Below are 13719 nucleotides of genomic sequence, written 5' to 3'. Positions count from 1 at the left end.
TGAATGACTAAATGCATGACAGATGCAGTTTAATATGGATTTTTGTGAGATGATTTTGGTAGCAAAAATAGGAAGGTGGATTATTATTTGAATGGTTGTGATTTGAAGATGGGCAATGTTTGACAATATGTGAGTGGCCTAATGCATCAGTCACTGAATGTTAGTGCACAGGTGCAGCAGGCAGGAAAGAAGTCAAACTGTATGTTGACCTTCATAATGCGAACATTCAAGTACAGAAATAAGGATGTCTTGCTGCAATTATACAATTATACATATTGATGAGGCTACACCTGAAATATTATTTTTTGTTTTCGTCTCCTTATCTGAGAAATGATGTTCTTGCTATAGAGTGTGTTCAGCAAAGATGTACCAGACTGATTCCCGGGATGAAAGGACTAATGTATGAGGAGGCATTGAGTTGGTTAGGATTGTATTCACTGCAGTTTAGAAGAATGAGGAGAGATCACCTAGAACCCTACATGATTCTAACAGGAAAAACAGGAATAATGCAGGAGATGAGTGAGGAGTCCAGAACCAGGGATCATAGTTTAAGGATAAGGGGTAAACTTTTGGGACTGAGATGAGGAAACACTTCCTCACCCAGAGAGTGATGAGCCTGTAGAATTTACTATCACAGAAAGTGGTTGAAGCCAAAACATTGTGATTTCACAAACGACATAGATATAGCTGTTGTGGCCAAAGGGTTCAAAGGACATTGGGGAGCACAGGATTAGGGTATTGAGCTTGATGATCAGCCAGGATTATAATGCATGATGGAGCAGGGTTCTAATGACCTATTCATCCTCCTATTTTCTATGGATATAAATAGGGACAAATATGTAGTTTAATTCAGTGCATCAATTAATTTGCATGTGCTTCAAAGTTTCTGACATCATTAGGTATTGATAATTTAATTAACAGAGTCAAAGAATTGTCATGGTGCTGAAGGAGGCCATTTGACTCATCATGTCTGCACTGGCTATCTGAAAGTACTACATAATTAGTGCCATCCTCCTGCCCTTTCCCCATAAAGCTGTACATTCAATTATCATCTAATAAACCCTTGATTGACTCAACTGAATCTGCCACAATTGGAAGCAGTGCTTTCCCTACCCAGACCATTTGGTGTGTGTAAAAGTATGTGCTCACATCACATTTACTTCTTTGGCAAATCATTTAAACCTGTGCCTGCTTGATCCTTTCACAAAAGGAAACAGTTTCTGTTTGTCTACTTTGTCTAGACATCTCCTAATTTTAAAAATTGCAATCAAATCTGTTCTGAGCTTTCGCCTCTCAAAGGAAAACAGTCCCAACTTCTTCAAAATATCTTCATAACTGAAGTTTCTCATCCATGGAACCATTATTCTAAACTTTTTCTGCACTGTCTCTAATGTGTTCGTATCATTCCCAAAGAAAGGAGTCCAAACCTGTGCACAATAATCCAGCTGAGAAGAATCATATTGGGCTTGAAATGTTAACTCTGTTTCTCTCTCCACACTTGGTGCCAGACATGCTAAGTTTCTCCAGCTCTTTCTGGTTTTATTTCCAATTTCCAGCATCCACAGTATTTTTGTTTTATTTATCCGACTGAGCTCTAATTAGAGATTTTTATATGTTCAGTAAGATTTCCAGGAGAAATTTGTTTCACTGCTGTTGTACTCTATGCCCTATTAAAAAAGCTTTGGATACTGTATGTTTTATTAACTGCTCTCCACCTGCCACCTTTAATGACTTCAAACAACACACCACCTCATACTTCTCATTAAAATTCACCTGATATACAATCCACCAACTTGTCAACATCCTTTTGAAGTTCTACACCATCCTCTCACTTCAGTGCTTCTGAGTTTTGTATTGTCCGAAAACTTTGAAATTGATCCCTGTACACTAAGATCTAGATTATTAATACAATTAGGAAAAGCAAGAGTCCCAGTACTAACTCCTAGGAATTCGAATACAAAACTTCCTCCAGCCCCTCAGCCAATTTTTGAATCCATATTGCAAGTATCGCTTTTATTCTTTATTCCTGGATGCGTTGGTGTTTTAAAAAATTCTCAAGGTCAGGTTCGTAGGAGAGTAGTCTGACACAGAACAAACGACCAAGAGGCGAGTCTGCTAGAATAATGGGCATTTTATTCCCCGCAGCGTCGCCACAACGGGTCTGGCTTATACTCACTCTACATGTTACCAAAACTGGGAGCCGTCAGTTCTCATAGAGCGGTTGCCAACAACCCACGCTCGGCGGTTAAACGTAACCCCGGAGCAGACTCACCGAACTGGAGACTTTTCCAGCTGATATACTCTTTTCCAGATATAAACATTCATGTGAACAGCAGAGCAAGGCTAAAAAACACATTCCATTCTGGTTACATACAGATAAGAAGATTCACACGGGACTAAGCAACACCTCCATTCCGGTTAGATTCACACATGTATTGGGACATAATTTTTAACCGTTTCACCACATTCCACTGCTTGGAATTTTACACCACATTCCACTGCTTGGCCCAATACATGTGTTACATTATGATTCACACATGTATTGGGACATAATTTTACACCACATTCCACTGCTTGGCCCAATACATGTGTTACATTATGCTTAATTCAGTTCAATTCGTTTCAGTTAATTTCAGTTCAGTCAATTCAGTGTAATTCAATTCAGCTCAGTTCAGGTCTGTTCAGTTCAATTCAATTGTGTTCAATTCAGTTCCGTCCATTTCAATTCAATTTAGCTCAGTTCCATTTTGTTCCGTTCAATTAGATTCACTTCAGTTCCACTCAGTTCAGTTCAGTTCAATCCCATTCAATTCTGTTAACTCCGCTTCAGCTTTTTGGACATGCCCACATCCTCCGCTGTACCCCAGGCAAGGGGTTCTTCGGCAGGACTGGGATCCTTTCTCAAACAAACTGCCACGTACATGCCCACATCCATGCCATCCCGGGACGGTCGGGACCTCCACAGTTTGTTCTTCTGGTTTCTTAGTCTTTTTCCAAAACATTGTTCTGTATCAAAATCTCTCCTCAATTGCGATTGACCCTGCTCGACTACGCCAAATGTTTTTAAAAATTCTCAAGGTCAGGTTCGTAGGAGAGTAGTCTGACACAGAACAAACGACCAAGAGGCGAGTCTGCTAGAATAATGGGCATTTTATTCCCCGCAGCGTCGCCACAACGGGTCTGGCTTATACTCACTCTACATGTTACCAAAACTGGGAGCCGTCAGTTCTCGTAGAGCGGTTGCCAACAACCCACGCTCGGCGGTTAAACGTAACCCCGGAGCAGACTCACCGAACTGGAGACTTTTCCAGCTGATATACTCTTTTCCAGATATAAACATTCATGTGAACAGCAGAGCAAGGCTAAAAAACACATTCCATTCTGGTTACATACAGATAAGAAGATTCACACGGGACTAAGCAACACCTCCATTCCGGTTAGATTCACACATGTATTGGGACATAATTTTTAACCGTTTCACCACATTCCACTGCTTGGAATTTTACACCACATTCCACTGCTTGGCCCAATACATGTGTTACATTATGATTCACACATGTATTGGGACATAATTTTACACCACAGTTGGCAACTCTAAACATCCATAGTTTTTACAAGATATTGCTATTGAATCTTTCTCGTAACTGAATTTCCTCCTCTGTCACCACGGCCTGAATAACATCTCCTTCCCTGTGAAATCAAATGCAAATTATTAATTTAATATCTCAGCCATGTTCCCTGCCTCCTTGTGAAAATCTCCTTTTCTGGTCCTAGTCAGTCCTACTTCACCTTTTACCAACCTTTTACTATTTAAATGCCAAGAGAAAACTTTGGGATTCCCCTTTATGTTAGGTGCCAGTTTCCATTTGTAGTGTCTCTTATGTTTCTCTTATTTGCTCTCCCTTCTGAACATTTGTATTCAGCTTGATTCTCAATTGTATTTTCTAATTGACATTTATCATAAACATACTTTTTTTTTCTTTATTTTAATCTCCAGCTTTTCTTTTCATTAGAATCATAAGGTACAGAGAGGCCCTTTGGACCATCAAGTCTGCACCACCAAAACCTTGCCCACACTAGACCCATAGTCTTGAATTTTACACAACTTCACGTGTTCCTCCAATGCCCAAAACATCAACTCTCCTGCTCCCCGGATACTGTCTGACTGCTGTGCTTTTCCAGCACCACATTTTTCGACTGATCTCCAGTATCTAGAGTCCTCACTGTCTCTATATTCAGCCAAGCCTTGTTGAAGCTGGAAATGTGTTGCTGGAAAAGCGCAGCAGGTCAGGCAGCATCCAGGGAACAGGAGAATCGACGTTTCGGGCATAAGCCCTTCTTCAGGAATGAAGGGCTGAAGAAGGGCTTATGCCCGAAACGTCGATTCTCCTGTTCCCTGGATGCTGCCTGACCTGCTGCGCTTTTCCAGCAACACATTTCCAGCTCTGATCTCCAGCATCAGCAGACCTCACTTTCTCCTCAAGCCTTGTTGAAGCCAGGTTTCCCCCGGTTAATTATTAGTTGACCGCTTTGCAGAATACCTATGTTCTGTCTGCAAAAATGACCCTGAGCTTCCAGCTCCTGTTACAACATCACCATGTTTCCATCCCCAAATTTCTGAGGCAGGCCTGAAGCAAAGTTCCAGTGAGGCTCAGTGCAATCTCAAAGAATAACACCTCAATTTCCACTTGGGGATCCTATAGCCTGTAGGACTCAACACCGAGTTCAATACTCTATAGCCTGATTCCATCCTTTCCATATGTTTCTCTCTGTCGCTGTGAGCTCCATCTCCACCTATCCACTCATCTCTCTGTATAGAATGCTCTAAAGGGCAAAAATTGTTGATGATATTCAACAGCTGCATGACCTTATTTGAGACCTGTGAACATTCCAGTACTTGCTGAAGATGGCACAAATAAACTTGTTTTTCTGTACTTGCGGTTTGCTACACTGTATAAGAGAGTGAGTTTTGTTCCATGCTGTTGGGCTTCACCTTGGACTGGGATCGCGAATGGTGCCAGGAACAAACCTAAGCCTCAAGACCAGCCATTGATTGACAGGCACAAGGGCGTGAGGCTTATTGCTTTCTTTTTCATTTTTAATTATTACTTAATAAATGTTCATATCTAAATAAATTAATGTTGTTGAGTTTCCTTTTAATTATATTTAACCGAATCTGAAAAGAACCACTTGGATACACTTTGTAATCCAAGACACTCTCCCCTTTTAAAATCAAATTCAAATTTCACCATCTGCCGTGGTAGGATTCAAACCATTAGGCTGGTACTATGGATGCTAGCCCAGTGACATTGGCACTGCACCACTGTCTTTACTAACCCAGCTCCTTCAACTCTGAGAAAGGGCCATATTTCTCTTCTTCATTATATTAATAACATTAGTATGGATCATTTCCTCTGGCTGATCATCCTCTCCTACTCTGTGACATCCATAACCATTACACTGCAGGGATGACTTACCATCCTGGAGTCACTTTTATGCCATCAGAAATTTCTGCCTGTTTTTTTTTCCTAATTAATGAATCCCCTATCACAACTACACTTTCATTCTTCCTTTTCATCTGTACAGCATTCACATACATGGTACCATGGAGTTAGCACTTGTTGCAGTCTTCTGAGGAAGAAGTATCCAGTCCTTCACCAGTATCCACAATGAAAATCTTATTCTTGAGTGAGACTGCAGAGGAGTCCTGCGCCACCTGTCCGGTTCCTTGGGGTGTTAAGAGATCTCAAGTTCCTTAGCATTTTGAATGCTCTTACCTGCAGTGTAACCATCTCTTTAAACACGCTATGTATGTATTTTTTAACCTCAAGATGCATTACAGTGACTTCAGCTGCTGCTTGAGTTCCAAAATCTGGAGCTCACACTTCTGCAGGCAGTGACTCTTCCTATACGTGGTCATTTAAGTCATATGAAGTGTCCATGATTTTCCATATGACCGATATACTCTGTCATAACCTCCGCTTACTTTTGTATTATTTATAATTATACACTTTACATTGAAGATTAGCAATTAATAAATGTACAGCTCACTTGTAAAAGAAACATAGAAAATAGGAGGAGGAGGAGTAGGCCAGTGAGCCATTCAAGCCTTCTGTGCCATTCATGATGACCATGGCTGATCATCCAACTCAACCACCTATTCCTGCTTCTCCCCATATCCTCTTTAGCCCCAGGTGCTATATCCAACTTCTTATAATCATACAATGTTTTGGCCTCAACTGTTTTCTATTGTAATGGATTTCAGAGCTCTCCACTCTTTGCGTGAAGAAATTTTTCCTCATCTTATCTCAGGTATCACCCTTTAATGTCACTCTTTGGATTTAGCAGGGAGGCAACTATGTTAAGACAGCTTTTTTCAAGGTCTACAAAATTCAGACAAAACATCTCACCCAATAGGAGATGCAAAAACAGGTAGGATTAAATTTCCTGAAGTGGCTGGGTAAAGCCTGAAGGAGCCCATAATGCATATTTTATTTTCTGGGACATGAATACGACACATTTCAGTTTCCAATTTTTTTCTCTAAGTGAAATTAATAATGAATGCCACTGAAGGATAATATGTGATGTGATCCATGCACAAGAAATACTAGGTTGAAGCTGCCAAATCAGATTTTGAGTGCTATCAGCAACAAGAGATTTAGATCAGTTCCAAATTCAGATCCCAGAATTTAAGTTTTAAAGCATTCTGTGTAATCTATTTAGTTTTACATTTAACTAATGACATTTTGTCTTCCATTTCAATTACTTTCTCTTAGTGACTTTATATTTCTGCTCATTTAGTTATCAGAGCATCAAATGTTGTGCAGTTGGATGTGGACTCTGAGGTAAACCACTTAGTGGGGCCAATAACGTCACGCTCTTTCAGTCCCAAGGAACCAGTATTTGTTGGAGGAGTGCCAGGTAAGCAAAGTGCTTGACCCTTGAACCTTATAAGTAGAGGGACATTGGGAAGGGATTGTTTCATTCTGGAGCTATTTTAGTGAAATGTTGTATTGGGTACAGTTCTCCCAACCCTGTGGAAATGAGTTTGGAGACACAGGAATATAAGGGGTGAACCCTTTGGGGATGGTTCTCTTCATATTCCTGTCACTGGGTACATTTCCTGCCTGGCTGTTCACTCTGTGGGCAAGTAGCCTTGGCAGCAACATGATGAAGGAATCAACAAGTTAAGCTAGTATTTGTTTTTGATTCACCAGGTAAGTCCTGTCGTCTGTCAGCTGTTACTGTCCAGCAGTGTGCAGCAAGGTTCAAATTTCCTTCCCCTTTTACTACCTGGCCTTGTCAGGAGTATTGCAATTATGCACTTCTGTAATTATGCACTTTATATGTGCTTCTGCCACCCAGGCTGAGGTACAACAATGAGGCAGCTAATTCAACCCTTAAATTTACCCCCTTAAAACAATGAAGGTGAATGCAACTTGGATTCATTGAAATTTTAGTTTGGGAGGAAGTGGAAGATCTTCTCTTAGCATTTTTAAAAAGTCCAGACAAATAAATCATAAATGTGTGCAAGGGAAATGTTACTGTGCAATAATTCAAATAGTAAATGTGGGATGGTTATTTTTAAATTTTGGTTGTAATTTAGATAAACCTGGTAATATTACATTATCCCATTCAATGTTTACAAAAGACAGAATTGCTAATTCAAATCAGTTGGATCGAACTGGGAATAAAGAAAGGAAGATATTCAAGATGCATTAAATTGACTGGTCTTCGTCCTGTAACTGTGCAGTCACATAAACTACTGAATGATGTCCTTTTTCTGCAATTCAGAAGGAATATAAGAATACCAGTAGGCCATTCAGCCTTTTGAACCTACTCCTTCATTTAATTAGTCCATAGTTGACCTGTATCTTAACTTCAACTTCTTCTATTTCTGAAATCCATAGTACCCTTCTGAACAGTAATTGCAGGCAGCATGAAATCCCAGAAGTCTTTAGCTCTTGAGACTCAAGAAGGTGATAAAGAGGTTTAGTCATAGATTTTAAAAAAAAGAAAATGTATAACAGTGAAAGAAATTAAACAATGACAGCAAAGTAGGGCAGAGAATAAGCATGAATTTGAGTCATCATAAACAGTTTTATAAGGGTTAACTTTTTTTAAGCAAAGAATAATCAGCACATGAAACAGGCCTCAACAAAGGGTTATTGGAGGCAAAAAAGCTATCAAATGTATGTTATAGAAGTCTAGATATTTACTGTCTGAATGAACTGGAATAAACCTAATAGCCATCTTCATCAGTTCCTACTTTGGAATATTTGGAAAATTCTTGAGAGAGATTTTTCTTTATTTGTCAACATAATAAAGGCAGTGTCAAAGATAATTACTTTATAGTTTCCCTGAACAGATAGTACTGGACCACTTTCAACTGTCGTAGTCCTTATGGTAATGGAAGTAAGCCAGCAAAGTATGAATTAGCATTGTTGTCACCAGATTTCAGTCAGTCTGAAAAGTATTTTGTAATTATGAACTAAAGCTAAGGCAGCTCAAGGAATAACTTTCTATTTTGTTTTCTCAGAGTCACTACTCAGCTCAAGACTGAGCATGCGCCAGTCATTCACTGGTTGCATGAGAAACTTCAACATCAATGAAACTCCTGTCATTTTCGCCAAAGCTGCCCTGGTCAGTGGAGGAGTCAGCATCAACTCATGCCCTGCAGTTTAATGCTTGCAAACGCTGCTTCTGCAATCTTTACATAACTGCCTGAAGGAAAATTGATGCCAAATCACAATTTCACATTTGGGGGTGCAGTAATGTATCTCAATTGAATCATCTGTCAAGTTACTTCCTCCATCTCATTTCTTTTTAATTTGTCCATGCATTTCTTTTACTTCAAGTTTTTTTTCCAACAAATTAGTTATTGGAACCAATAAAGTTACCTTTCAGTTTGGCATGATCAATTTTGAAAGCACTAAGAATGCAAATTTATGTTATCAAAGGGTCAAAACATTAATTCCAAATACTGAGCTTGAATTGCAGTGTCGATTTGCTAAATACCATTAGTTAATACTAGTGATAATGATGTGACTTTGCTATTTGTAAGAAAGAGATGCAGTGGGTCAGATTAATCAAGTTTGTTATTGATCTGAAGGGATCAGGTGCAATGACCTTTACTGTCTACATTTGCCTCATGTAAATAAAATAAAAATAATTTCTCTACATCCCTATTAGTCCTCATACTCAACCATCTGAGTAGAATTATGTCAGTTCAATTTCTATCCAACAGGTGCTTCTGTTTCATAGTTTATAAGTAATGATCACACACCTGGCCAGTTAAATGATTCATACTGGTGATTTGGATGCTTCTTAGTTCCTCTAATTAGTAAATCAAGCACAATTTCACTTTCATAAAGCATGCAGACTTCATTTGATGGAGTTTTATTTTAAGTCTCCTGCCAGAATCTGCTTAATACTGTAATGAATTCCAGCATTATGCCTGATGACAAATGCTAAGCAACTGGTATATTGTTGCCTGCTTTCTGTCTCCCTTCTGTCTCAAATAGAAGAGATCCATTAGCTATTTTCCAATCCAATGAGACCTTTCCAAAGTCTTGGGAACTCTGGAAAATTAACACTATCTCAGCAGCCTCTCAAAAAACGCTAAATAAAGTCCATCAAGATCTATGTCAGGTGTTAGTACTTTTCTCAATAATCTTTCCCAGATGACTGTCGTTGCTTAAAGTTCCTTCCTCACTTTTACTTATTGATTTATAATAATTTCTTCTGCCTTTCACAAAAAAGATTAATGCAAAAATGTAGTTTTCCTAATTTTTGTCAGTGTTTGCTTTGATCTTCTGTCCAAACCTCAGACCTGCCAATCAAATTTGCAGAATTCTGCAATTTACTTTTCTCCATTTGACACTATCTTTTAATTTTTTAATAATCGACATGTCCTTCCCTGAGAGATATTCTTTCTCATTGGGATGTATCTTTGCTGAGGATTATTATTACAGAAGAATCCCTGCAGTGCAGATACAGGCCAGCCCAACAAGTCCACACCAACCTTCTGAAGTGTATCCCACTCAAACACATTCCCCTTCCCTATTACTCTCCATGTACCCCTAACTAACACACTCCGGAACACTGTGGGCAATTTAACATAGCCTTTTCACCCAACCTGCACATCTTTGGATTGTGGGAGGAGCACCCAGAAGAAACCCATGTAGATACAGGGAGAATGTGCAAACTCCACACAGACAGTCGTTCAAGGCTGGAATCGAACCTTCTGTGAGGCAGCAGTGCTAACCACTGAGCCACCGTGCCACCCAGATGTGAACTATCTGTCTAAATCTCTGCCACTGCATCTATATTGATCTATATCTTAACCTACTGAAATTAAAACAGTGCAGGAGAAACTTAGCAGGTCTGGAGCATCAGTGAAGAGAGACATAGTTAACATAGAGTCCAAAGACTGTTCTTCAGGTCCAAAACATTAACTCTGTTTCTCTGTTCACAGGCTGATTGACAAGGTTAGGATTGTTTTCGCTGATGCTCAGATGAGTGAGGGGGAATCTCATAGAGACGTATAAAACTCCCAACAGGATGAGACAGGGTAGATGCAGGGAAAATGTTCCTAATGATGCATCCAGAACCTGACTAAGTGGATAACTCTTTGTATGTTAATGTTGATCTATTTTACAGTAGAAAGCTAGATTGATTAATGTGAAAATTATAATTCATGTGATTTGTTCCAGTTACAAATCTAATGTTAAAGTGTCACAGAATTATCAGGTATTTGGGACGGAAATGTTATGTTAACATATATCATTATCATTCTGGGCATAATTTGAGTACCAAAGACAACTGTTTCCTTATTTTATCACAATTGACATTCACTTGCAATTTTAAATATCAAGGCCAGAGGGGGTTCAAACCCATTTTACCCAATGTTGCCTTCACTTCAGTTCTGCTGCCAATTAACATGAAGCGGAGTGCTGCAGGGACCTCTGGTGGTATTGATTTGGTATGGCAATGTCACAATTTTATAATTTTCCATTGATGCATTCAAGATTAAAATGTAGTTTGTCAGTGACTGCCTCTCAAAAATAAGCTCAAACTAGTAAAGTTTTGATATTCAAGCTTTCAAAATTGCATTTAACGCATTATTTCCATTTACATTTTATGATCATGTTTTCACCATATCCAAAACCTCTGCTAGAGTCACCAATGTACCTAGGGTCGAAATGTTGTGGAAAATTAGACCAGGAACCCAATGGATACAGAGTGAATGGTAATGTTTGCTACTTCTCCAATTTCATCTAAGAATAACATGGGAATTCCAGCTGTCTGTTCTTTACTGACAGCAGTAACCACTTTCTTATTCAATAAATAGAAGCAATCATACAGGCGAACGTTTTAGTGAAATGTCTGATGCAGACATCTGACTAAAACACAGTTGTCACAGGCTTTTTAAAAATATTACAACATCTTTATATTGCAAATTGTAAATGTATTCAAATAGAGAATTTATTTTAAAAGACAGCTGACAATCAATTGGTTGGCCCTTTAATAGCTGTACTTACAAGCTCCTCTGGACATTTGCTGAATTTTGGATTTGCTGATTATTATTGTAAATTTGTGGATGTTGCCCATTCAGTATATAATTACATGTATTGATGGATATGGAACTAAGCATTGTATTGGTCAAATAATCAAAGCATAGCAATTCATTGCCTTAGTTCATGATTGATTTTGTGCTTTTAGAGTACAATAAATAAAAAGCAAATATGAAAACATGGAATAAATAAATCCAAGAAATAGTAGCTTTCATCCTCCCAGCTCACCAACTTGTCTAAACATTGGCACTGTTAATACAATAATCTAGTATATGATAGCACCGCACTAGGTTCATGTGTAGGCGGTCTGCATTCAAGTCACAATTTTGCTTCTTGTGAGAATATCTTTACTTTCTGTGTGCATGTTTCACCCTTGCCACAGCCATGTAATTAAAATGAGCTTGTCAGTAACAAATTGATCCACAGGGGAGGTAGCTGCCAGAATGAGAGACATCAGAGTCTAATCCTGCTGCTATGGGAAGTCTAGAACACAAGCAGATAAAGACAACGGAAATATGATGCTGGCATAGAGACCTAAACATGAGAAGAATAACCGATACTTCAAACTTTAATGATGACACCAATCTCAGAAAACAACAGGATTCTCTATAACAATCATTCAATTTTACTGCATATTGTAAAAAATAACTCAAGTAAGCATTACTGCCCCTCCTTCCATCACCTTGTGCCGTGCACATCTTAACAGTTACATTGATATCCAGCCAGCTTTTCTTTGTGGTTAGTGGAATTGTATTTGGGCACTTGGCAAATATACGTACATCTACAGTTATGCTTTGAAAATTGCCTCATTGTACTTTTTTTTACAACATTGATCTAATAAATTTCAGGATCTAATTTGCAAATTTGTTATTGTGAATATTTCATTTGTAAAAATTGTGCAACAGCCCTTATTATGCAAAGGACAGACAAACATACAAATTAGCAGAAGGATGAAAATGATGGACCACTTGAGCTTGATCTGCTATTTAATAAAATCATGACTAATCTGATTGTGGAATCAACGCCACATTGTAACATACCATAAACAACGTTTGATGACCTTAGTCTAGCTATCTCTTCCTTTAAAAAACTATTCAATGATTCTGCTCCAGCACTCTGTGGCAAGTGTGTTCCAAAGACACACAGTCCTCAGAGAAAAAGAAATTGTCCTTATCTCCACCTTATTTTTCAACTATTTCTAGTTACTTACACAAGTGAAAACACCCTTTTACATTCATCTTGTCAAGTTCCTTTAGGATCTTACATATGTGCGAAAGTTGGCCTTTCATTTCTCTAAATAACAATGGATTCAGACCTAACCAGTCCATTAGATAACCACTCCCCTATCCCAGAAATCCCAAAGAATTTAAAAGCATTCTGAATTTGTACATCTAAGATGATAAATATTCTTCTGCTATAGCATGAAACTTTTTTGCAATTTATTTGTCAAGGAAATGTAAAATATTAACCTGATAGGATTTTCATGATAAAATATAAAGAATGGAAGCACCTTTTAGAAAACAGCCATATGGCATGTCCAGTGTGGGCGACTTGTGAACTTTGTAAAAGGTTTGCTGGGTACAGGGCATTAAGGATGAAATTCTGCTCTGGGTGCAGAGAAGCCCATTGGGTGCAAAGAAAGTGAGTGGAATAATTTGTGCTGGATTTACACTTGCCCTGGATTTTCTGATGAATATGCCTGTGCCATAGGAGCTTTGCATTGCATTGTGGTACAAGCTTTGTTACAACTTAGTTATATATTAGCCAGGCAAACTTCCCAAGGTGCTTCACTAGAGCCTGAGTAAACAAAAATTGATTGCTACCTAAGAAAGTCTAAATGACCAAAAGCTTGATCAAAGTGGTAAGTTTTAAGAAGTCTTTTAAAGGAAAAAGAAAGGTAGAGGTGGAAAGCTTCACACCTTAGTTCCAGAAGGCACAACCACCAATGGTAGAGAAATTAAAATCAGGGATTCACAAGATGTCAGATTTGGACAAGCACAAGGATCTCAGTAGGGTTGGGGAGTTTAGAAGGATAAGAAGGAATAAGGCCATGGAGAAATTTAAGAAAAACAATTCTTAAATCAAGGTGTTATTCAACAGGGAGCCAAGGTCAGTCAACAAAGAAACAGTTGTTGTTTCAACA

General features: G+C 38.6%; 1 protein-coding gene across 1 annotated transcript in view; it reads left to right on the top strand.

The window, feature by feature from the left end:
- The window catches only part of lama4 (laminin, alpha 4), a 190421-nt gene extending 177982 nt beyond the window's left edge, over positions 1-12439 (top strand). Inside the window, exons 39-40 of the mRNA XM_043684602.2 lie at positions 6802-6921; positions 8540-12439. Of these exons, the coding sequence (XP_043540537.2) occupies positions 6802-6921; positions 8540-8685 (266 nt within the window). The 3' untranslated portion in view covers positions 8686-12439. The remainder of the gene's footprint in view (positions 1-6801; positions 6922-8539) is intronic.
- Positions 12440-13719: the final 1280 nt, after the last annotated feature.

The sequence above is a fragment of the Chiloscyllium plagiosum genome, unplaced genomic scaffold (genome assembly GCF_037043375.1).
Source record: "Chiloscyllium plagiosum isolate Xiang-an unplaced genomic scaffold, Cpla_swu_hap1 HiC_scaffold_3, whole genome shotgun sequence".
NCBI classification, from domain to species: Eukaryota; Metazoa; Chordata; class Chondrichthyes; order Orectolobiformes; family Hemiscylliidae; genus Chiloscyllium; species Chiloscyllium plagiosum.
Note: the sequence above shows the minus strand (reverse complement) of the source record. Positions and strands in the feature narration are given on the sequence as shown.